This window comes from Asterias amurensis, chromosome 17 (genome assembly GCF_032118995.1).
Source record: "Asterias amurensis chromosome 17, ASM3211899v1".
In the NCBI taxonomy this organism is placed as follows: Eukaryota; Metazoa; Echinodermata; class Asteroidea; order Forcipulatida; family Asteriidae; genus Asterias; species Asterias amurensis.
The window spans coordinates 914,444-938,740 of NC_092664.1; the positions used below are offsets into that span (position 1 = coordinate 914,444).

At 39.8% G+C, this 24,297-nt stretch overlaps 1 protein-coding gene across 1 annotated transcript in view; it reads right to left on the reverse strand.

Annotated features, from left to right (window-relative positions):
• The window catches only part of LOC139950052 (uncharacterized), an 89,781-nt gene that overhangs the window by 26,291 nt on the left and 39,193 nt on the right, over nt 1-24,297 (reverse strand). Inside the window, exons 2-5 of the mRNA XM_071948682.1 lie at nt 18,912-19,049; nt 18,175-18,269; nt 14,233-15,187; nt 12,479-12,607 (exon numbers count right to left, since the gene is read on the reverse strand). Coding sequence (XP_071804783.1) covers nt 12,479-12,607; nt 14,233-15,187; nt 18,175-18,269; nt 18,912-19,049 — 1,317 coding nt within the window. The remainder of the gene's footprint in view (nt 1-12,478; nt 12,608-14,232; nt 15,188-18,174; nt 18,270-18,911; nt 19,050-24,297) is intronic.

A 24,297-nucleotide genomic window follows, 5' to 3' on the forward strand; every position in this document is an offset into this window, starting at 1 on the left:
GTAGTGACTTCAGAACCGGTGCAATGTGAGTGTGTTTCCTGGTAAGAGTGACAATGCGAGCAGCTGCGTTTTGTAATTTTTGTAGTTTAGAAAGTTGAGTTTGGTAAAAGTGAAAAAGAAGACCATTACCGAAATCCAGCCGAGAAGAAATGTGAGCATGGACTATTTTCTGTGGCTGGACGGGTCAGGTATTTGCGGATCAGGCCAACATTTCTCAACTGGTAACGAACAGATTTACACACATTGGATATATGACCTGACATAGACATTGTACAATCGAAAATTATACCAAGATTTCTGCAAGAATGAGAGAGAGGAATCACAGAATCAGCAATCTTGAAAGAAGTAACATCGATCTTATCTAATTGAACCTTAGAACCAAATAATAGAAACTCAGACTTAGCACAATTCAATTTAAGAGAGTACACACTCAACCAGCTACAAATATCCTCCACACAAGATTCAAGATTGTGATTGGAACAAAGTGCCTGACTTTGACTTGGGGGAAAAGAAACATATAACTGAATGTTATCTGCGTAACAGTGATAATTGACAGAGTGACCTTGAAGAATGCTCTTTAGACCGCTGAGATATATGGAAAACAATGTAGGACCACCGACAGATCCCTGCGGAACACCACAAGTAACAGGCGTACATGTAGAATCAGATTTACAATCATTAATACATACAATCTGAGAACGATTACTTATATATGACTACAACCATTTATATGCCTGTCCAGTAATACCAAGTGATTGAAGAGTATGAAGTAAGATCTTATGGTTCACCGTATCGAAAGCGGAAGAAAGGTCCAGAAGAAGCAAAGCAGTAATATTTCCACCATCCATTTCATTGAGTATCTGGTCAGAGACATTAGCAAGGAGAGTCTCAACTCTGTGCAGTGGACGGTAGGCAGACTGACGGTTATCGAAAAGATCATTACCAAGAAGATATTCAGAAACTCTAAAAATAACAACCCGCTCAATTATCTTAGAGAAGTATGGAAGATTTGTACCGGTCGATAATTGTTGAGAACTTCAGGATCAAAGGATGGCTGCTTCAGGAGAGGACGGATGTGAGCAATTTTTAATGACACAGGAACAGTGGCTTTATCAATGCTCAAGTTGACAATACTTGTAATTATTGGTACAAAAGTAGTGAAACACTCTTTGAGCAATGTTATGAGGTTGGGTCCAGTTCACAAGACTTAGCGGGAGTTTGACGTAGGAGACGCTCGATCTCATCTGCCGTAGTAGGTCTGAGAGTATCCAGGATGGCTGGAGTCCTGGGGGCTGGTAACATTGACTTATCAGGATGAAGGCTACTGCAGATGCGATCAATCTTGGATTGGAAGAACTGGCTGAAACACTTAGCAAGCGATTCACTGCTGGTGTGAGTGGGTAGTGGAGATAGTTGTTTTCGGCGAAGAAGACGATTGGCCACAGTAAATAAGCGTTTGGAGTTGCTCCCACAATCACCTATTACACCTACGTAGTAAGAACACTTCGCTTTGTGGACAAGTGCATTGACGACGGACTTTTGAGCACAATATAACTGACGCTTCGTTCCAGACATCTGCGCTTCCGTTTTGCAATGGTGATGTCCTTGTTATACCAAGGGCTGTCGTGACGTTCCTTAACATGTCGGGACGTTGCAGGTGCATGAGAATCAAGAAGGATGCGTGCTTGAGAGTTGTACTGGTCGACGGCATCGCTGACATTATCAATGGTAGATGGTATTATGCTTTGCATGGCAGTCCTGGCAAATGAGAGTCTGTCAACAGCTTTGATGTTTCGTACAACTACTCTTTTACCGTTATGATGAGGCTTGAGTTTGCAGGTAATGGCAGAGTGATCAGATATTCCAAGTATAACTTGAACATCTGAATAAAGCTGGTTGTCAAAGTTATGAACAATGAAGACATCAAGGATGTGGCCTTTAGCGTGGGTAGGCATTGTCACTTCCTGTGAAAGACCATGACTGGTTAGCAGGTCATTGAACTTCAGGGTATTAGGTGATGAAAGATTATCCAGATGTGTGTTGAAATCACCAGTGATAACAAGAGGTGAGGGTTTGAACATTCTGTTGTCAAGCATTGAAGAGAATTCATCAACCAACATGGAGAATGATGAATGACTCCTCGGAGGTCTATATATGACAGTGATATCCACACTGGTGCTGTCTGACGTAAAGGTACCTGACATCATCTCAAAACTCTCAAAAGCATCAAAGGTGTGAATATTCACTTTAAGGTCATTGTGAAATAGGATACCGACACCACCACCCCGCCCAGTAGCTCTAGTTTGGTGCTTGAAGGTAAATCCTTCCGGAAGGAAATCAGCAATGACCGCTTCATCGTTAGAAGTCAGCCATGTTTCGCAGACACAAACAATGTCCAAATAGTGGTCGAGAACAAAGTCCTGGAATGCGGTGGATTTATTCCGAAGAGAACGGGCATTAAGCATACAAAACTTCAAGTAATTCTTTCGCTCATTATATAGTTGATATAGGATATAGGATATAATTGATGTTGAAGATAGAATGGACTGACCACGAGGAGTTGATTGTTGAAACCTTTTTCGAGCTCCCAGGCTTCCATGATGGGTTTTTCTACTGCGAAGAATGCCTAAAGATTTTATTGTTTCAAAAACTCTGGGGTTTAATCGGAGTCGAGTGTTGCCACGGCCAGGATTGATGTTGTGAAGTGTAAGACTGTCATATGTGATGCGTCTATTCTGCTGAGTAGAAATCTTTTTGGGTGAACCATCCTGGAAACCAGTTGGTCCAGGATTCGGGCTGACATCCCCACATCCAATCAGTAAAAGTTGAAAGGTGGCGTTGGAGTTCAAATAGTACAGACTGCGAGTTCCACTGTATTTTCTTACAGAATAGTGCTGGCTAGTCTGTCTTCAAGATTCATGATGCTGAGTAAGGCAAGCCCCTTTACTCAGCAGAAAATAGAGACAAACAGGGCAAGCTTGACCAGTTTCATTGTTAGTGAAGATGTCTATTGTTCACAGTCAATTGTATTCCCTACACACCCCAGCGAGCAGGCTGCAGTGCTAACACAACATGGAGTATATAGTCACCTTTATGTAGTATATGAGCCACAATTTGTCAATATTTCTGTTTCAGGTAAAACATCACACCAGGCACAAACTAGGCTGTAACTGTAGTACAGTAGCTTCCACAAACTTATTCCAGTAAGGTGGTATACAATTGAATATGCAATTGGACAGTAACTTGAAAGTTAAGAGCTGTGTGCAAACATTGTAGATTGCGTTTTTGGTACACACAAGCGATTTGGCAATGCATTGTCGTTAATTTTAAAAAAAAATTCCCAGTCTGGCCCCAATGCGTGAGAAAATAGTTGCTGTGTGTATGAGCATGAGACAGAGCCCAAATGCGTGAGTCTCATGCCTAATGTGTGAGACTTGGTAGGTCTGCATTATGACAGTGGCGATTATTATGACAAAAATTCTACCCTAAATACTTGAATGTGCAGTTATTACATTGGTTAAGTTTATCAAACTAGGCACATCATTAATGTGAACGAAAACCCACTACAACATAAATCACTGATTGGGTGTCATGAAAACTTGACCATCTAAAACAAATGTTGAAATTTTAATGTTTTTCTCAAAAGTACTCTTTTTATGAGGTATCATTTGTCTACGAAGCAGGAGCTGAAGCCTTGCTTTGGCACATTCCATAACCACAACATTCTATAACCACAACATTCTATAACCACAACATTCCATAACCACAACATTCCACAACCACAACATTCCACAACCACAACATTCTATAACCACAACATTCCCTAACCACAATATTCCACAACCACAACATTCCATAACCACAACATTCCATAACCACAACATTCCACAACCACAACATTCTATAACCACTACATTCCATAACCACAACATTCCATAACCACAACATTCCAAAACCACAACATTCCACAACCACAACATTCCACCACAACATTCCATAACCACAACATTCCATAACCACAACATTCCACAACCACAACAATCTATAACCACAACATTCCATAACCACAACATTCAATAACCACAACATTCCATAACTACAACATTCCATAACCACAACATTCTATAACCACAACATTCCATAACCACAACATTCCACAACCACAACATTCTATAACCACAACATTCCATAACCACAACATTCCATAACCACAACATTCCCTAACCACAATATTCCACAACCACAACATTCCATAACCACAACATTCCATAACCACAACATTCCACAACCACATTCTATAACCACTACATTCCATAACCACAACATTCCACAACCACAACATTCCACTGTTGCAATATGCATAAAGTTGTTTATTGACCTTTGACCTTTCGTGTGTTGCATTAAACGTTCCCGGATGTTAGCTTAAACCAGTGACTCGTGTCTACAATCTTGTGCACCTAAAATCATTGTTTACTAACTAAAGTATGAAGCATATCATATTGAAACATGGTGGCAGCGGTGAAGTATTCATCATAGAACTCTAAGTTACGCTTCTCTATAATGAAAAACTGAAAGAGAACCCGTCCAGGAGAAAAGCAAAAAAGGACAACCGATCAGTCCGTGAGCCCATCTACAGATCTATGATCTATCTACATGCGTCCGTGAACCACCGTTCTGCACTACACTACACTCGTCCGTGGATGTGTACGTCGCCCGTAAGTTGTAGTTTAAACTCTTAAACCGTGTTGATGTTTAGCAATGTTGATAGTCACCAAAACCAATAAAAGTGACGGGAAAGTGATTGTACTTAAAATAGTAGGAAAACGTACAAGAAATATGCAATCTGAATCTCACTGAACTGATGATAAATGCATACCTACTCAGTACTTTCACTCGCCATGCTAAAAATAACACACTCTCGACTCGTGAGATAGGGCTCCCTTCATGAACATTGTAAACTACATCTGTACCGCTCACTGACATCTACGCAACTGACTAGTGCTCGTATCTACGTTGCTGTTTTGGCATAACAAATAAATATAAAAAATGGCTTGTGCTAAACCCCTCACCCATGTGTCTCCCCCACCTCAACTAAAGCTCAAAGAAAATGCAATCGAAGAGTGGAAAATGTTTAAACAGATGTACTCCAACTACTGCATTATAACTGAACTGAGCAAACATGACAAGGCATATCAAAAGGCAGTATTCCTTCACTCTATGGGCCCTGCTGGGGTAAAGATCTTCAACAGCCTGACCTTCTCTGAAGATGATGATAAAGATGATATCACCCTCATCACACAGAAACTTGATCAATACATCATTGGTGAAGTAAATGAAACATATGAGCGATATATGTTCAATAAAAGGGACCAAGAAGCATCAGAATCTATAGAGGCTTATCTATCAGCTCTCCGTGAACTTGCCAAAACATGCAACTTTTGTGATTGTTTACAAGACAGCCTACTTCGTGACCGAATTGTTCTCGGGATCCGTGACTCACACACACGTAAACTGCTGCTACAGAAACGCAAACTCACTCTAAAGATGGCTCTTGACATCTGCAAGTCAGCTGAAGCAACCACATTTCAGCTGAAATCTTTTGGTGAAACCGAAACTGAGGCTGTCCACAAAGTTAGTGACTGGAAAACTAAGAAGGATACATCAGCTAAACACACAGGGAAACTCCCCACCATCACATGCAAATTCTGTGCTCGCAAACATCTGAGAAAAAAAGAACTCTGTCCTGCATGGGGAAAAACCTGTAGCTTATGCAAACGAGACAACCACTTCAAGCAATGCTGCAAGTTCAACAAAGAGACACGCAAAGTTCACGCACTAGATGACGCCCACGTGTATGGCTCTAATGAATCATTAGACTCTAGTGGCACTGAATCCATCAACTGTGTAGAGATTACTGTCAATGCTGTCGAAAACACCAAAGGTGCTCTCTTTGCTGAAATGATGCTTGATGGCAAATCAATGAAGTTTCAAATAGACTCAGGAGCTACCGTCAATGTTTTGCCAAGGAAATATGTGACTGAATCCACAATTCAACCACACAACCTCACACTTAAGATGTACAACCAGTCCACGCTAAAAGCTGTTGGCAAGACAAAAGTCATCTTGCGCAACCCCCAAAATAAGAAGAAATACAGGGTTGAATTTGTGGTGATTGAACCAAACTTCTTCACTCCCCTCCTCAGCCGCAATGCTGCTGAACGCATGTCACTGATCACAGTCAACTATGACAACTTCAGACTACTGCACTCAGTAAACGTCACATCCACTGAAGGCATTCTCGCAGAATATGATGATGTATTCAAAGGCAAACTTCCAGGTTCTCTACCAGGACTAGTCCACCTCCACATTGCAGAAGACGCAAAACCAGTGCAATGCTCACCTAAGAAAGTACCAGTGTCACTAAAACACAAAGTCAAGACAGGACTAGCACAACTGGTTAAAGATGACATTCTTGCACCAGTTGATGAACCTACTGAATGGTGTAGTCGCATGGCAGTGACAGCAAAGAAAACCTCGAATGATCTGCGATACTGTATCGATCCCCGTCCACTGAACAAAGTACTTCAAAGAGAGTTGTACGAATTGCCCGTTATGGAAGACATCTTACCAGAACTTTCCAGAGCTAAAATTTTCTCTAAACTGGACCTCCGATCTGGATATCTACATTGTGTGCTTGACGACCAGAGTAGTCTGCTCACTACCATGATGACACCGTTTGGTAGATACAGATGGAAAAGACTCCCATTTGGTCTGAAAGTCAGCTCTGAAATATTTCAGAAACGCCTCCACCAAGCGATTGCTGACCTTGACGGCATTGAATGCGTTGCCGATGACATCATTGTTTTTGGTGTTGGCGATACAACCGATGAGGCAGAACAGAGCCACAATGCAAGGCTAAAACAACTCCTCCAGAGATGCAGAGAAAAAGGCATCAAACTCAATGGAGAAAAGTCTGAGATCAAATCTCAAAGCATCACCTTCCTAGGACACGTTGTCACCAGTGAAGGTCTAAAAATTGATGCAAAAAAGGTTGAAGCCATCACCAAAATGAGTAATCCAACCAACCCCGTAGAAGTACAACGACTCCAAGGAAGTGTCACATACTTGGCCAAATTCCTCCCAAGATTATCCGAGGTATTTGAACCAATCAGAAGACTCACAAGAAAAGGTGCAGAATGGCAGTGGACTGAAGAACACAACAGAGCAATGTCTGATGTAAAAACACTGGTTACAACTGCACCAATACTGGCCTACTACAATCCAAAGAGAGATGTAACCATACAATGTGATGCCAGTAAAACAGGTCTCGGTGCGGCTATCCTACAAGAAGGAAAACCAATTGCTTATGCAAGTAGGGCATTGACCCCAACTGAACAGAGATATGCCCAGATTGAGAAAGAGGCTCTTGCAATCGTGTTCGCACTTGAACGATTCCACCAGTACACCTTTGGTCAAAAAATTCTAGTTGAAAGTGACCATAAGCCGCTCGAGACAATTGTCAAGAAACCACTTCATCGTGCCCCAAGACGTCTCCAAGGCATGCTGATGAGAATGTTGAACTACGACATAGAAATTGTTTGGAAGAAAGGCACGGAAATGCATCTTGCAGATATGCTGTCCAGATCATACCTACCGTACACTGATGGATCAGATGACTTTGCTCAGGTCAACCTGGTTGATAGCCTTAGCATGGGACCAGACAGACTACGACAAATAAAAGAAGAAACGGACAAAGATGAATCACTGCAACTACTGAAAGTGGTGATCCAACAAGGGTGGCCCGATGAGAAAGACTTCCTTCCATCCCAAACACTACCTTACTTCAACGTTCGTGACGAACTCTCCCTTTCTGATGGTCTTGTGTTCCGAGGGGAGCGCATCGTAATACCAAGCTCACTCAGGAAAGAAATGATAAAGACAGTTCACAACTCTCATCTTGGTGTTGAAAGTTCCCTCAGGAGAGCTCGTGAATGTCTATTCTGGCCAGGCATGTCTGCTGAGATAAAGCAGTTTGTATCAAAGTGTGATGCTTGTAGATCATATGAGACAAAAAACCAGAAGGAAACACTCATGCCTCATGATCTACCAAACCGCCCCTGGGAGAAAATTGGAGCCGATCTTCTAGAGTATGATGGTAAGGACTACCTAATCACTGTTGACTATTTGTCCAACTTCTGGGAAATAGACAGACTCCACGACCTGACCTCAAAAACTGTCATAAAAAAGTTGAAGTCTCACTTCGCAAGATATGGCATACCAAACTCGGTAATCAGCGACAATGGTGGTCAGTTCACGTCCGATGAGTTCAAGAAATTCTCCAAAGTTTGGGATTTTGAACATTTCACTATCTCCCCCAAACATAGCCAATCTAATGGTAAAGTGGAGTCTGCAGTGAAGGCTGCAAAAAGACTACTGAAAAAGTGCAAGAAAGCCAACTCTGACCCATACATGGCACTTCTTGAACTGAGAAATACTCCAACTCAAGGAATCAGCAGCAGTCCTGCACAAAGACTGCATAGCCGAAGAACCAGAACCCTTCTACCCACATCTAACAGCCTGTTAGTACCAAGAGGAAGAGACATCATGGAAAGTGAGCGAGCCAAAATGAAACATCTACAGAGAAAACAGTCGGACAACTACAACAAACATGCAAAAGACTTGCCATCGTTGGCAGAAGGAGATGTTGTACGACTAAAACCATTCCGCTCTGGAGAAAAACAATGGCCACGGGCTGTTGTAAGCAAGAGACTGGACGAGAGATCCTACGAAATCGAAACCCAACAAGGACAGACCTTGAGACGCAATCGTGTTGACCTGAAGAAAACGCATGAAGAACCACCAGTAATGCATGGTCACACAAACATGAGACACTTGCATGCCCCGACACCCACTGACCAATGCATTACAAAGGAAACCATCCTACCCCCACAGAGTCACCCAGACCCACATGTATCTGATGGATCTGGAACACCGAAACAACCCACACGGAAACAACCCACACGCATCCCTGAAATGGAACACCCCCCAGGAATGCATCAAACAATTGACCCAAACCCTCAACAAGAGACAATTGAACTGAAAGACTTGCCAAAAACCAGATCTGGTAGAATGATCAAAGAACCTAGCAGACTAAAGGACTATGTTAAATACTGAGAACTGAGTTCAAAGCAAAACAAGATGCTGTTCGCAAATTGACAACAGTTGCTTGAGTTTATATTCTAAAAAAAATTGTTTTTGTTCAAACCAAAAAAAAAGCGTTTTAAGCAGTTGAGAGGGTATTTTGGTTTCTCACTAAAAAAAAAAAAAAAAAAAAAAAAGTTAGGAGAAATTCCTCATTTTGTTTGACTAGAGAAAACAAATTGTTTCTCTATTTTTCCACCTGTTTTTTTTTTTTTTCTTCTTTGGAGAAAACATGATTTAATGCATGTCTAAAATAATTTGTTTTTCCCAGTGTTCAAGTTGGAGTTAAATTGTTGTGGCTTTCAAAAAATGCTCCTTCCTCAAAAAGAGGAGGATGTTGCAATATGCATAAAGTTGTTTATTGACCTTTGACCTTTCGTGTGTTGCATTAAACGTTCCCGGATGTTAGCTTAAACCAGTGACTCGTGTCTACAATCTTGTGCACCTAAAATCATTGTTTACTAACTAAAGTATGAAGCATATCATATTGAAACATCCACAACCACAACATTCTATAACCACTACATTCCATAACCACAACATTCCAAAACCACAACATTCCAAAACCACAACATTCCACAACCACAACATTCCACCACAACATTCCATAACCACAACATTCCACAACCACAACAATCTATAACCACAACAATCTATAACCACAACATTCCATAACCACAACATTCAATAACCACAACATTCCATAACCACAACATTCCATAACCACAACATTCCACAACCACAACATTCAATAACCACAACATTCAATAACCACAACATTCCATAACCACAACATTCCATAACTACAACATTCCATAACCACAACATTCTATAACCACAACATTCCATAACCACAACATTCTATAACCACAACATTCCATAACCACAACATTCCCTAACCACAATATTCCACAACCACAACATTCCATAACCACAACATTCCATAACCACAACATTCCACAACCACATTCTATAACCACTACATTCCATAACCACAACATTCCACAACCACAACATTCCACAACCACAACATTCTATAACCACTACATTCAATAACCACAACATTCCAAAACCACAACATTCCAAAACCACAACATTCCACAACCACAACATTCCACCACAACATTCCATAACCACAACATTCCACAACCACAACAATCTATAACCACAACAATCTATAACCACAACATTCCATAACCACAACATTCAATAACCACAACATTCCATAACCACAACATTCCATAACCACAACATTCCATAACCACAACATTCCACAACCACAACATTCAATAACCACAACATTCAATAACCACAACATTCCATAACCACAACATTCCATAACCACAACATTCCATAACCACAACATTCTACAACCACAACATTCCATAACCACAACATTCCACCACAACATTCCATAACCACAACATTCCACAACCACAACAATCTATAACCACAACATTCCATAACCACAACATTCCATAACCACAACATTCCATAACCACAACATTCAATAACCACAACATTCCATAACCATGTAATTCATTGCGGTATGGCCTTCTGAAAAAGGAATTAAACCGGGTACAGATAATTCAAAACACAGCAGCACGGTTAATAGTGGGTGCTCGTTCAAGAGACTCCATCACTCCCCTTCTAAAGAAACTTCATTGGTTGCCCGTAGAAAAACGTGTTGTTTTTAAGATTCTTATCATGTGTTTTAAAGCCAAGAATAATCTTGCTCCATCTTATATGTCAGATCTCATTCATAAGCACAATCCAGTACGTACACTTTGATCATCAGCACAACACCTCCTTGCAGTACACCCTGTTAATATGCATACCTATGGAGACCGTTCCTTTGTGGCTACGGCTCCAACTCTGTGGAATTCTCTGCCCTTGACGATCAGGAATACATCTTCCCTTGATGATTTCAAGAGACACACCTTTTCTTACAATTGTTAACCATTCTTGTATTGTTGTGTCGTTATGCATGTAGTGGTGTTACATGTATTTGTCCCCTTATATTTATGCTGTTGTAGATTGTATAGTGTACTTCTTTGTAAAGCGCTTAGAGAATTAAGTGTTAATTATTAGGCACTATATATAACGAAAGTTATTATTATTATTATTATTATAACCACAACATTCCACAACCCCAACATTCCATAACTACAACATTTCATAACCACAACATTCCATAACCACAACATTCCATAACCACAACATTCCACAACCACAACATTCCATAACCACAACATTCCATAACCACAACATTCCATAACCACAACATTCCATAACCCCAACATTCCATAACCCCAACATTCCATAACCACAAAATTCTATAACCACAACATTCCACAACCCCAACATTACACAACCAAAACATTCCATAACCACAACATTCCACAACCCCAACATTCCCTAACCACAACATTCCATAACCACAACATTCCACAACCACAACATTCCATAACCACAACATTCCATAACCACAACATTCCATAACCACAACATTCCACAGCCCCAACGCTCCATAACCACAACATTCCATAACCACAACATTCCATAACCACAACATTCCACAACCACAACATTCCACAACCACAACATTCCACAACCACAACATTCCACAACCACAACATTCCACAACCACAACATTCCATAGCCACAAGAAACCCCAAATTCTCAAATGTAATGCAAGATGCACAGTTGACCTATTTATTGGGCGGTTTTAGTGACCCCCCCCCCCCCCCAAACCAAACAGTGTACTTCTATAGTGTCCATTATAACACCCCTTACAAATATTCTGCCTTTTCATTGGTTTAGATCGCGTCACATGATGTGTCTTAGTTTTACTAGAAACGGCGGCCGTGTGATAGTGCATTGTTGGCATGTGATAGTCCGACGACTATCACACGCCAACAATGCACTATCACACGGCCGCTGTTTGACGACTATCACATGGCGTGCAGTACCCAGACGTCTTTTTACCCACCTCAAACCCTAACAGTTGTGCATTTGTGTATCTGAAATGCGCGTACGAGCGTTACATATAGGAGGACGATAAATAGTCTGTTTGGGTGTTAAAAAACGAATATTGACTTATTTTACTCATGGTATGGTTAAAACCCCGACACCCTCGGTGATCACCAGACCGTTCCTTTATCCCTCGGCTGGGTGACAACAAAATAGAATGCTCCGGGAATCACCTCGGGAGGCGCAGTTTTAACCACAGCACTCAATATTTGTATACCATATCAAAAAAAGCCTAAAACTGTACCTGTTACAAGATGTACCAAGTACCCCGAGGAGGGCTCTGGATCAGATGGCTTCTTGAAGACAGCTTCTTCGGTAACGCCTTTACCTAAAGACATAGTCGATACAATGTGGTCTTCAGTATAGTCTTTACCTAAAGACATAGTAGATACTTTGTGGTCTTTAGTAATGTCGTTGCCCAAAGACACAGTAAAACATTGTGGTATTTAGTAAAGTCTTTACCTAAAAACACAGTAGATACGTTGTGGTCTTTAGTAATGTCGTTACCTAAAGACACAGTAGATCTGTTGTGGTCTTTAGTAATGTCGTTACCTAAAGACAGTAGCTCTGTTGTGGTCTTCAGTAATGTCGTTACCTAAAGACACAGTAGATACATTGTGGTCTTCAGTAATGTCTTTACCTAAAAACACAGTAGATATGTTGTGGTCTTTAGTAATGTCGTTACCTAAAGACACAGTACATGTAGATCTGTTGTGGTCTTCAGTATAGTCGTTACCTTAAGACACAGTAGATACATTGTGGTCTTCAGTAATGTGGTTACCTAAAGACACAGTGGATCTGTTGTGGTCTTCAGTAATGTCGTTACATAAAGACATAGTAGATACGTTGTGGTCTTTAGTAATGTTGTTACCTAAAGACACAGTAGATCTGTTGTGGTCTTTAGTAATGTCGTTGCCCAAAGACACAGTAGATACATTGTGGTCTTTAGTAATGTTGTTACCTAAAGACACAGTAGATCTGTTGTGGTCTTCAGTAATGTCGTTACCTAAAGACACAGTAGATACATTGTGGTCTTTAGAAATGTTGTTACCTAAAGACACAGTAGATCTGTTGTGGTCTTTAGTAATGTCGTTACCTAAAGACACAGTAGATACGTTGTGGTCTTTAGTAATGTCGTTACCTAAAGACACAGTAGATACGTTGTGGTCTTTAGTAATGTCGTTACCTAAAGACACAGTAGATCTGTTGTGGTCTTCAGCAATGTCTTTACCTAAAAACACAGTAGATATATTGTGGTCTTCAGTATAGTCTTTACCTAAAGACACAGTAGATACATTGTGGTCTTCAGTAATGTCGTTACCTAAAGACACAGTAGATCTGTTGTGGTCTTTAGTAATGTCGTTACCTAAAGACACAGTAGATACGTTGTGGTCTTTAGTAATGTCGTTACCTAAAGACACAGTAGATATGTTGTGGTCTTCAGTATAGTCTTTACCTAAAGACACAGTAGATACATTGTGGTCTTCAGTAATGTCGTTACCTAAAGACACAGTAGATCTGTTGTGGTCTTCAGTAATGTCGTTACCTAAAGACACAGTAGATACGTTGTGGTCTTTAGTAATGTCGTTACCTAAAGACACAGTAGATCTGTTGTGGTCTTCAGTATAGTCTTTACCTAAAGACACAGTAGATACATTGTGGTCTTCAGTAATGTCGTTACCTAAAGACACAGTAGATCTGTTGTGGTCTTCAGTAATGTCGTTATACCTAAAGACACAGTAGATACGTTGTGGTCTTTAGTAATGTTGTTACCTAAAGACACAGTAGATCTGTTGTGGTCTTTAGAAATGTCAATACCTAAAGACACAGTAGATCTGTTGTGGTCTTTAGTAATGTCGTTAACTTAAGCCACAGTAGATACATTGTGGTCTTTAGTAATGTTGTTACCTAAAGACACAGTAGATCTGTTGTGGTCTTTAGTAATGTTGTTACCTAAAGACACAGTAGATACGTTGTGGTCTTTAGTAATGTCGTTACCTAAAGACACAGTAGATACATTGTGGTCTTCTCTGCCTTCGGAGGGCAATGTTTCTTGGTTAGTTGTTGATTCACTACTCATTAAATCATCAGTTTGGCCACTGGGGACATCTTGTGCCATGAGTGTCACACCGTGTGTCACACTGTTTTCATTGTACTGAGACAGCATCGAGTCTACTGTTGTTGGCATCATTTCTTGATTGCTGTAGCCGACACAATTTGTCCGATTTTCTTTAAAACTGATGAAAGATGCACTCGAAATATAGCAGTTTTTAGCATCTGGAGGAATTTCTTTTGTAATTTTCTTGTTAGCGCCTTCGCTATCAGTAGACACATCTTGTGAGGTCAAACTTGAATTGGATTTTGAGACTTGCAATTTCAAATTAATCTCATAACTTGACTCTGCAGCAGGAATAATCAATTTTTCTGAAGTTCCATTAAGACTTTGTTCAATTACTCTTGTAGAGCAGGTTACTGGTTTGGCATCTTGCCGTGATCCAATGTTTGTGCATGTTTTATCTGCAACACTACTAGCAAGGAGGTGAGAATCCCAAGTGTTTGTAACAGTGTTATGATTCAGCAAACTTGATATATTTTGTTCTTTATCATCAGACACAACGCTGCATTCTACAGAAACGCATTCTTGCTCCAAATTTGAAGCACTTTTGTCCTTGTGATATGAGCATTCACCTGCTTGGGATAACGTCTCCTCAGTGTGGTAAATCTTTCTTACTTCAGAATCAGTTTGAAATAGAGTCATTTCATTCCTAGGAAGGATCTTCTTGTCAGCAGCATCCTTTGAGATGACTGAAGGAAGAGAGATTGTCAAATTCTTTTCACGTTTCTGTTTCTTGGCTCGTTCAGCTCGTCGATGTTTCTTTGTTGTACGTCCTGATGAAATGATGGCAGCAAACTGTTCCTTCTTTTGCAGTTTTTGGCTTTCCCATAATGCTTGCTGTTGATAAGAGCAAAGATAAAATAATTATAACAATGTGACACAACGTAGTCCTGTGGGAAAACCATGTGCCTACATGTAATCTTGTCTCAAGGTGTTGGCTTTTTAATACAGCTTTTAGTAAAGCGCCCTCTTTTGGTGCAATGGAACAATGACATTGAAGTACATGTATAATGGACATTGCGCTAAACTAAAAACTGACAACAACGGCTCCAATGAAAGACCAACGCGGAGCATTTTACTGGGTCTAGCCCCTGACTCACATGTCAAAATCAAATCGCAATTGAAGTGCTTCCCGATTCCAAGTACGTGCTGCTTAATGATCAGATGTTTAAAAAAAAAAGAAAAAAAATGGAACGGTAAAAAAGCGGAGCTCAAGAAAAACAAGCAACAGGGAAAAAGCGGAGCCCAAGAAAAACGCTTTAAAGCAGAGATTTAACAGGCCTGCATTGAACCAACACATAATGAGTTGACGCAATAAGTGGTTTAGCAGAATGAAATATAACTTGCTCTGGGATTGTTGTTCAGCTTAGGCCTCAATGTCCTTACATTCACATCTAAAGACTGCAGTTATCAAAATCAAATAAACTCTAATTTTTAAAGTTTCTAAAAACTGCAACTACAGTCAACTCCCTTTATTACGCCCTCGCATATTACAAGGTTCCGATTACTACGAGGTTTGTGCCGGTCCCGCACTGCCCCATGCGTGTTTCAATGCATTAAAATATTGATTATACGAGCACGGGAGTAGCGACAACACAGTCAATTCCACCAAATTCCACCAAAAAGTGTCCTCGGCCCAAAAAATTGAAGTCAAATTTGCGGAATTAAATTTAGGGTAGCAAGAAAGAGTGATACCTAGTGATTTCAAGTCTATGTTTGTTTATTCTTTTCTTCTTGGTTTTCCATGTTTTTCATCGTTTATTAAAAAAGTTTTTTTTTTGCCAAATTCATGATTTTTGGGAAATGTTTGGCACAATTGTCTATTATGCCCTCCTGGTTACATTTTAGATGATATTTTAATTATTCTTAGCTTAAAATATATAACTGGGGGTAAGTAACCACAATTTTAAAGAAACTTCATTGTGAATTTATTCACAGGGTGCTGCCACTCGTTTTAATTAGCCCTTAATTACCAATTATGAAATGTAATGTCCATGACATTGCATGGTGTTTAGTTTTATATTTTAAAGCCAGTAAGAGATATTTTCATGAGACTTCATACGCAAAGCTAGTTTTTAGGGGCTAATCCTATAATGCAAGAAAATTAATAAAAAATTAACTACATTTGTGCTAACGAGCCTCATGGACATTACATTTAGCGTCATGGACATTACATGCCACATGACACACACCCTTTTTTCGAAGGTAAATGCTAAAGTTTACCAACGAAAATAAATTTTTTATTTATTGTTAAAGTCACCTGGAAGTGGTATTTTTTTTAAATAAAGCTTTTGTCACTAAAATATGTGTTTTTATGAGAGGAATGTGAAAAAAAAGTTAACTAAGGTTTTAAAATCTTAGTTTTGATTGTATTTACAAATTTACGAGTAGGCTCCAACCCGAGAGGGCGCTGTTTGTGACGTATTTCAAGGCGCGATATTTGGAGAAAAAATTTGTAGTCGGGCCCCCGTACATTACGTCTGGGAACATGGCACATCAAAACAAACTTAGACACGATTTTACACACAAACGTACATTGAAACTTGAACATGTTGAACGCCTAGTGGTTTTTACAAAAGCTATTGCTGCTATTTTTATTTAACTATGCGACTTTTTAGTGACAAATTGGTTGTAAGATGTGGGTATTATTATAGAAATACGGCCACGGAGCAGACTGCACGCACGCACTATGGCTGCTGTATAATGGGCGGACGGTCACATAGGACCTGCACGCACGGTGAATCGCATGCGGTACCAAAAAAAAATCGTGTCACTTGGCAAAAGCTAAAAACATACCCTCAAAGTTCAAACTTACCCGAATTTTTTCACGTTTAGCAAATGCCCCTCGTCACGTCTTTCAGATACCTTCTTCGACTTCCCACTAGCTAGAAAAATTGTTGGGACGGCGTCGTGTTTAAGAATGGCTCTTCTCGTCATGTCAAATGAGTTGTGTATCCCGGATTCGAAGCACGACGGCTCTAAGTGTTCGCTGCAGCGCTGAAAAAGACGTTGGACCGGACCACTTTGCTCTAGTTAATCTGACTTTCGTAGCCCACAACCGCCTATACTTGGGATCTGCAGGAAACAGATGAAGACTGACCCCATCTTTAGTTGTTTTGCTGCATCCAGCAGCAATACACCTGGTCGGCATTGCCAAAAAAATGCCAGAAAAAAAAACCTTTTTCGCAGCGTACAAACTCACGTCTTAGAATTACATGTACTTTTGCACGTGTGTTTATCTACGCATCGAGGGGGGTCTATGTTTGATCGAGGCAAAGTCTTCCTTTTCCTACGTCACAAAAGGGGTAGGCGGAGTCAACCCCCCAAGCACTTAATTAATTTTTTTAACATATAAATCGTGACAAACAATTACTCAAAAAATTGTTTTATTGTTAATTAACATATACTGTTATGTTTAAAAGAAAAAAAATCCTATTTCCAGGTGCCTTTAACTGCTAGCTGCGACAAGGTGTATTGCACATGCAAACACGTGCATGAGCAATATAACAGGAACAGCAACAACAACTAACTAAAAAACAATCATTGTTTAACTGACGGGGTGGGGAAAACTAACATACATGTGTACATGAACTTGTGATCCTGAAAGCAGCTGAGCCATAGCCTCCCTGCGTGGCAAGTGAGTCCATATTGTTTCATTCAGTTTAGTACAATGCCGGTATGCTCCTTTTAACAAGGGCACCAAGGCATTTCTATATGAGGAAATTTTACATTTTCCATGGAGCATTTCAAGGGCACGAAGACAACGACCAGGGGCAATTGTTTATTCACCAGTATTGTGTACACTCTCCCTTATCTTTTCTTACCTGTTCCTGAAAGCTTTGCTCTCTTGCTTCTTTGAATGTTGAAACATCCTGGCATGATGGTGTTGGAACGCTCACAGTTACAAACCTTGCTGCATCTGCATAGCATTGGATCAAACCAAAAAGTATTCCATTAAAGTAAAACAAAAAGCACATGCCGAACTCAACTTGTATTTGTTTAAAAGAACAATTTTTTTGTAACTGCCTTTGTGCTATGAGGACGATTTTTTAAGAGGGGAATAAATGAGTAGAGCTAGGTCTTCTGGTCTTGGCTGTTCATTTAAAACCAGCAGAATTGGATACACTGTGCCGCATTTATATAAATTTTAAAAAGTTTTATATATCTACGTGTTTTATCTAAACCTCATTTTGAATCTGGCCGTGATTGTAGTCCATGGTCAACCATATTTTTTTCTTTAAGTACACAGGTATACTTTTCTTTCTTTTTTCCCCATCGTGTGGCGTGTCATGGCCTAGCGGTAATAAAGAGCAAGGTTCAAATTCTGGTGTTTCTGATCAGCAGGGTTTGGGTTTGAGTTCCAGTCGTGACAGCTGTCCCTGTTTAAGAAATTTGTTGAATGCGCTCTACAAGCGACTCACAGAACCATTTAGCAGGGGATTTTAGCAGGGGATTTTTAGGCGCACACATTTTCCAGGTTATGAGCGCTCTATAATCATTATCATCTAAAAACACATATTTTAAAACAGTGCTTAAGTTTGAACTAAGTTGATGTACCCACCATATTCAATAAGCACTGCGGCTTCCTCTGGTAGGAGTTGTAATGGCAAACCAAGCTGAGTATTCTGTCTTGGTGATCTAGGTAGAGAGCCAGTCAAGGATCCAATGATATGATGTTTCTCTCGAAGGATCTTTACATCTGTAAATAAATGAAACAAAACAAAGTAGGCTTGAGAAGCAGTTTATTCAGTTAAGCATGTCTTTTTAAAGCTAAAATTGCAGGGTAATTTCAAAACATTATACCTTATAAGTGTCAATGTAAGATTTTCTGTAATTGTAGTGATCTAATAATAATAATAATGGCTTCTTGTAGCGCTCCTTTCTGTCACTGAGCGACCCACAAGTCGATAAATGATCAGTATTCCTGCAAGGTATTGTTTTAAAGGACCTCTCCGTTTATTCTACTATGAACAGGTTTTAAATGTACTTGTACATGTACATGTACATGTACAATGTGCTGTGGCACAAATTTGCTTCGGATCAAACCAGGAACATCGGGGCAAACCCTTCCTCTTCTTAAAAGAAGAGAAAATTTCCCCTTTTGTTTTCTTCTTGCTCACTTTATTATATTTACTTGTCGATTGTCAATATGATTGTTATAATATATTGGCTTGTTACATTCGCATAAAAATAGCACCCTCTACTGTCAACTAACTTACTTCGCCATCAACATGGCTGTCTAGCGGAAATAAAAGCCAAGTCTCACAGCGCATAAAAGTTAAGTCTGTCTTAGATTTTTAAAAGAGTCTTTTTAGGATAAAAATATACTGAATAGTTCCAAGCATTTGTAACGCAATGCAGCGTATGTTGATGGTGATTGGCCGTAGGTTTAGGTCGCTAGGCAACGTACCCTGGCTAGTACCTAGCTTTCACGTAACGGGTTAGGTTACGGTTTGTTGGAGGGTACCAGCCTAGCGCGTGTTGAGTATATAAGGATGGAGCGAGCGTGAGTCGTCCTTCTTTCCCGTGCTGCGTCCGTAAGAGCCAGACCTATATGTAATTGAAGAGAGAGTTGTGCCGAAACTCAAGGGAGAAGCCTCACGCTTTAGAGTGGTGAGTCAATAGTTAAATCAAGCCTTCACAATCAGTTACCTCCAATCTGCATTATAATCATCTTCTGAATCATTTAATTAAAGAGAAAGTTAGCATAATTACCGATCAGCCTAATAACTTCGGGAGTAGATTTTGTCACGTAGGCGAGTTGAGATTGGATAATAATTGAGCAATAATTAAACCAGTAAAAGTCACTCTGAATTGAACTGTGTTTGTCCCCGTCATTGCTGTGATCTTCCCGCCATCTGGGAGTGGGTGTGTTTATAATTACTGGTGGGGAATATTTATGGTGTTGCACTGCGGGCCTGGTGGTAGATTGCCGCCGAAACGGACCGACGACTCCAGCCTTCCTACCAGACCGCTCGCTGACGTTGACTGGGACTGATCGGGTTCCGGGCAAGAGACAAAACCGCCACACATTTTTGTCATGTTATGAATAGTTCCAGGCATTTTTGTCATGTTATGCCATCAATCATCATTGAACATTGAACATTCTACACACCACTATACCTACGTGCAGTAATACCGTATCAAAATGGCATTCAGTTCAGCAGTCTCTGCTCCCCAAATGGACTGGGAAGCCCCAGATATTATTATTAATTTTATTATTATTATTATTATTATTATTATTTTATTATTATTACTATTATTATTACTGGTTTATTGTAAAGACATCTAGAAAAGAAAAAAAAACACACACGCAAAAAAGGTAAGAAAGACAAATCAAACAAACAAACAAACATAAACTGGGAATAAAAACGGAGGTAAAAATTTGAGGCCTGCCAAAATGTGTTAGGGGCCTACGTGTTCAAAATACTGGTGAGGTAGGGAATGGGGCTAGTCCTGTATCAGTTGGTTCTGCACCTAATACTAGACAAAGAGTCGGAATTCCTAAGGTTATTATTCCTTGCAGGAGGCAGCCACTCTCTATGCTTGCTTGAGGACAGGAGCGAATTACCAAAGTTCAAAGAGAGCTGTTCAAGTCTTTCAGTGAGGGGCGGAAACCACACAAATATCAGCATAAGGTTTAAATTTACAAAAATCCCGAGTAAGCATGATACGGCCCTAGTTTAGTACCCTGGGGGACCCCAGCATTGGTTGATTCCCAGCTGGAAATACTACCATTATATATTGCTTTGACATTTGCACGATTCCGTCAAAAGTGTGAATTGATGTTTTCAAGCGTCCTCAGATGAAGAGAGAGCAAGCCATCTCCTCTTGTGGGTCGGGGAACAAGGCCTAGACAAATATAACAGTTGGAAGTTTGAAGATAAAGATGACAAGAAGAAAACTGAAGTTTTGTTGTCTCGATTCCATAATCACCTAGAGCCCAGATCAAACCATCGCATTTTTTGATACAAGCTGCAAGATATGAGACAGGACCTTACTGAAACTGCCAATGACTTTGTAACAAAGTTGAAGTCAATAGCAACCCAGTGCAAATTCCGTGATGATACGGAAATACAAGAGAGGATTGTGGATCAACTCATATGGGGTTCTGCCCATTACGACGTACAGAAAGTACTCATCAGAACAGATGAAACCCTGTCATTGAATGCTGCTATTGATGTCGCCCGCAGCCATGAGGCAACTGCAAATCAGCGGAAATCCCTGCAGGAGAAAGCCCAGATACCCCAGAGTGAAAAGCCAGAAATGAGTGTAAATGAAATCAAACCGAATCAGTCAGGCAGGAACCAGAAACAGCAAAAATGCTACAACTGTGGTCGAGTGCATCCATTCAAACCAAAAACCAACTGTCCAGCTTATGGTTCCACATGTTACAAATGTGGACAAGACAACCAATGGAAATCCAGCTGCAGATCAAGGACGTCAACCCTCGTTCAAAATCTCCTCGCAGGCGTGTGCATTATTTTAACTTTGAGGATGAGGAAAGATTAAAGATTAAAAATATTTATTGTCATGATGAAAAACATGAAATTTGTCTTCCCTGTGTAAAGGAGACAATACAATTTACAGATAAATACAAATATAAAGATATAAATATGTGGGGAGCATGTAAAAAGCACAAAATAAGAGTGAACCAAATTATCTCGACCATCTACTGTTAAAAAGCCTAATTGCACTAGGGAGAAAGGAATCCTTAAACCTGTTGGTCTTTAAGCATAGCTGTCTGATCCTGCCAGAGTGGTTTCGAAAAATGTGACGTTTCAGTTTCCTTAAAAAGTAAAGCCGTTGATTAGATCTTTTATACGCATGGGTAGTATTTGCAGTCCAGTTTAGTTTGCTATCAATAACTGTACCCAAATACTTCAACTCTTTGACAATCTCAACAGATTCTTCCTTGATTGTAACAGGTTCAATAGTGTTTGCAGTTTTACGGAAATCAAATACAATTTCTATAGGTTTTTTTACATTCAGAACTAGATAGTTGTTTTCGCACCAAACAATAAACTTAGTTATTTCATTTCTGTACCCAACCTCATCATTATTTGTAATGAGCCCTGTTAGGTCTGTGTCGTCTGCATATTTGGTAAGAACACATTGATTATTATCTAACTGAAAGTCACTGGTATACATAGAGCGTTTACCAATCGAAGGCTCAGGCTCAGGCTTGGGCTTCAGATTGATGCAGCTATTTTGAAGCTACGTACGAATCGGAGGCTCCGGATCGGGCTTCGAATTTGAGGCTTTGATTTTGGCTAAAAACAGCGCCAGACGAAGCCTCCTCAAGAGGTGGCTTTGCCAGGCTTCATGACGTCACATTCGTGATGATAAAACTTTTTCTTGCGGCAGCCATTAAAATCCTCGGTTACCGTTCAATAAAATTGACAAATTTGGCTCTTTTGAGGGCGTTTTACTATTAATAACCATAGTCTTCACCTGATATACCACCCATGAAAAGGCGAACAATTTGCATCAATGCTATTAAGGTAAGTTTTGATATACATGTAAAATGTAATTTTTTATGATAATTTACTTCTCGTTAAAAATGACGGATACAAGTACGTGTGGCACTTAGTGCTGCATCTAATTCGTGAAAATTGTCTTTTGGTTTTATTCTCAACATTTACTGATGAAGATAAGCTACATTCGGGAATTATTTGACAGGATAATATTTGTGAAAGTACATGTAGGGCCTGTCTTCTTAACTTGTTTATGGTTTTATTTTTCGTTGGCAGACATCAAATTCCTTGTCTGCTGATTAAAACGAAAGTTGTTTATTATTTAAATATAATCCCCAGGCCGAGAGCTGGATAGTGATATTATTAGTTATAAATATTGCGGTTTCGTTTGAGCTGAACCGATGTTTGTTTATAAACATTATATTGAACACTGTTGTTACTTATGAATAATATTTCGCTTTGTTGCCCTTTTTCAAGAAATGTTCTGTTGTAGGCCTACTTTTTTAATAATAATATTTCATATTGTTTACTTCTGACTGATGTACCGGCTATTTAGTAATTTATTTGAGTTTTCTGAAGGGAAATACATTTCTTGGCAACTTAAAAAAGGTTACATGAATACATAAATTTAAATATTAGCCATGAATGAATGAATGATGATACATGTACACCTGCATCAACTAATCAAGCAGGGGCTATATGGGTTGGGTGTTGGGGTGGGGGGACTTTGCTAGAAGAATACCTTTTGCTTGTGGATTAAGGATTTCAACTTTTTTGTAGAAGAGGACTGGCATTCATCAACATTCTTACTTGTATCAACTTTCATTGTTTTATTTTATCATGTAGGACTACAAGTACAATGTAGAGTTGGAAGAGTGACTTTGGTGTGAGGAAAACCACCAGGCCGAGGTTCAAGTCTAATAAGGGCAAAAGGATATACTTGAACACTGCCATATCTGTCAGGTACGGTATGAATCACACAATTAGTTTTTACCCATATACACCGGTGTGTGTTATATAGTTCTGTGAAAACAAAAATCACAGGCAAATTACTCAGGTGGGATTTGAACCCACAACCTTTGCAATTCTAGAGCAATTTCATGCTAAACTAGACCACCGAGTTTGCCCAGTAGCTGAGGCAGTTTGAATCCTAAATTTTAGCAGCCGGAACTGCAAATGATATTAAAATTGCACCGGGTTACGATTATTCAGTTTGGTTTTTACTCCGGTAAGTATTGAGTATATAGTGCTAACACCACATCGGTGTATATGGGTAAAAACCAAAATGAATACTATAAATATCAAGGCTGTGGCAATATTCACTCCGAAAAAGACGACGGTCTAAACCAACCCGTATACACTGTGCGTAGTGTGTAATCACACCGCACGATCCACCCGTATACACTGTCACATTGCTGAACACTCGTCGTACGACTACTGTGCACAGGTCATCCGCACTCGTACCACTAA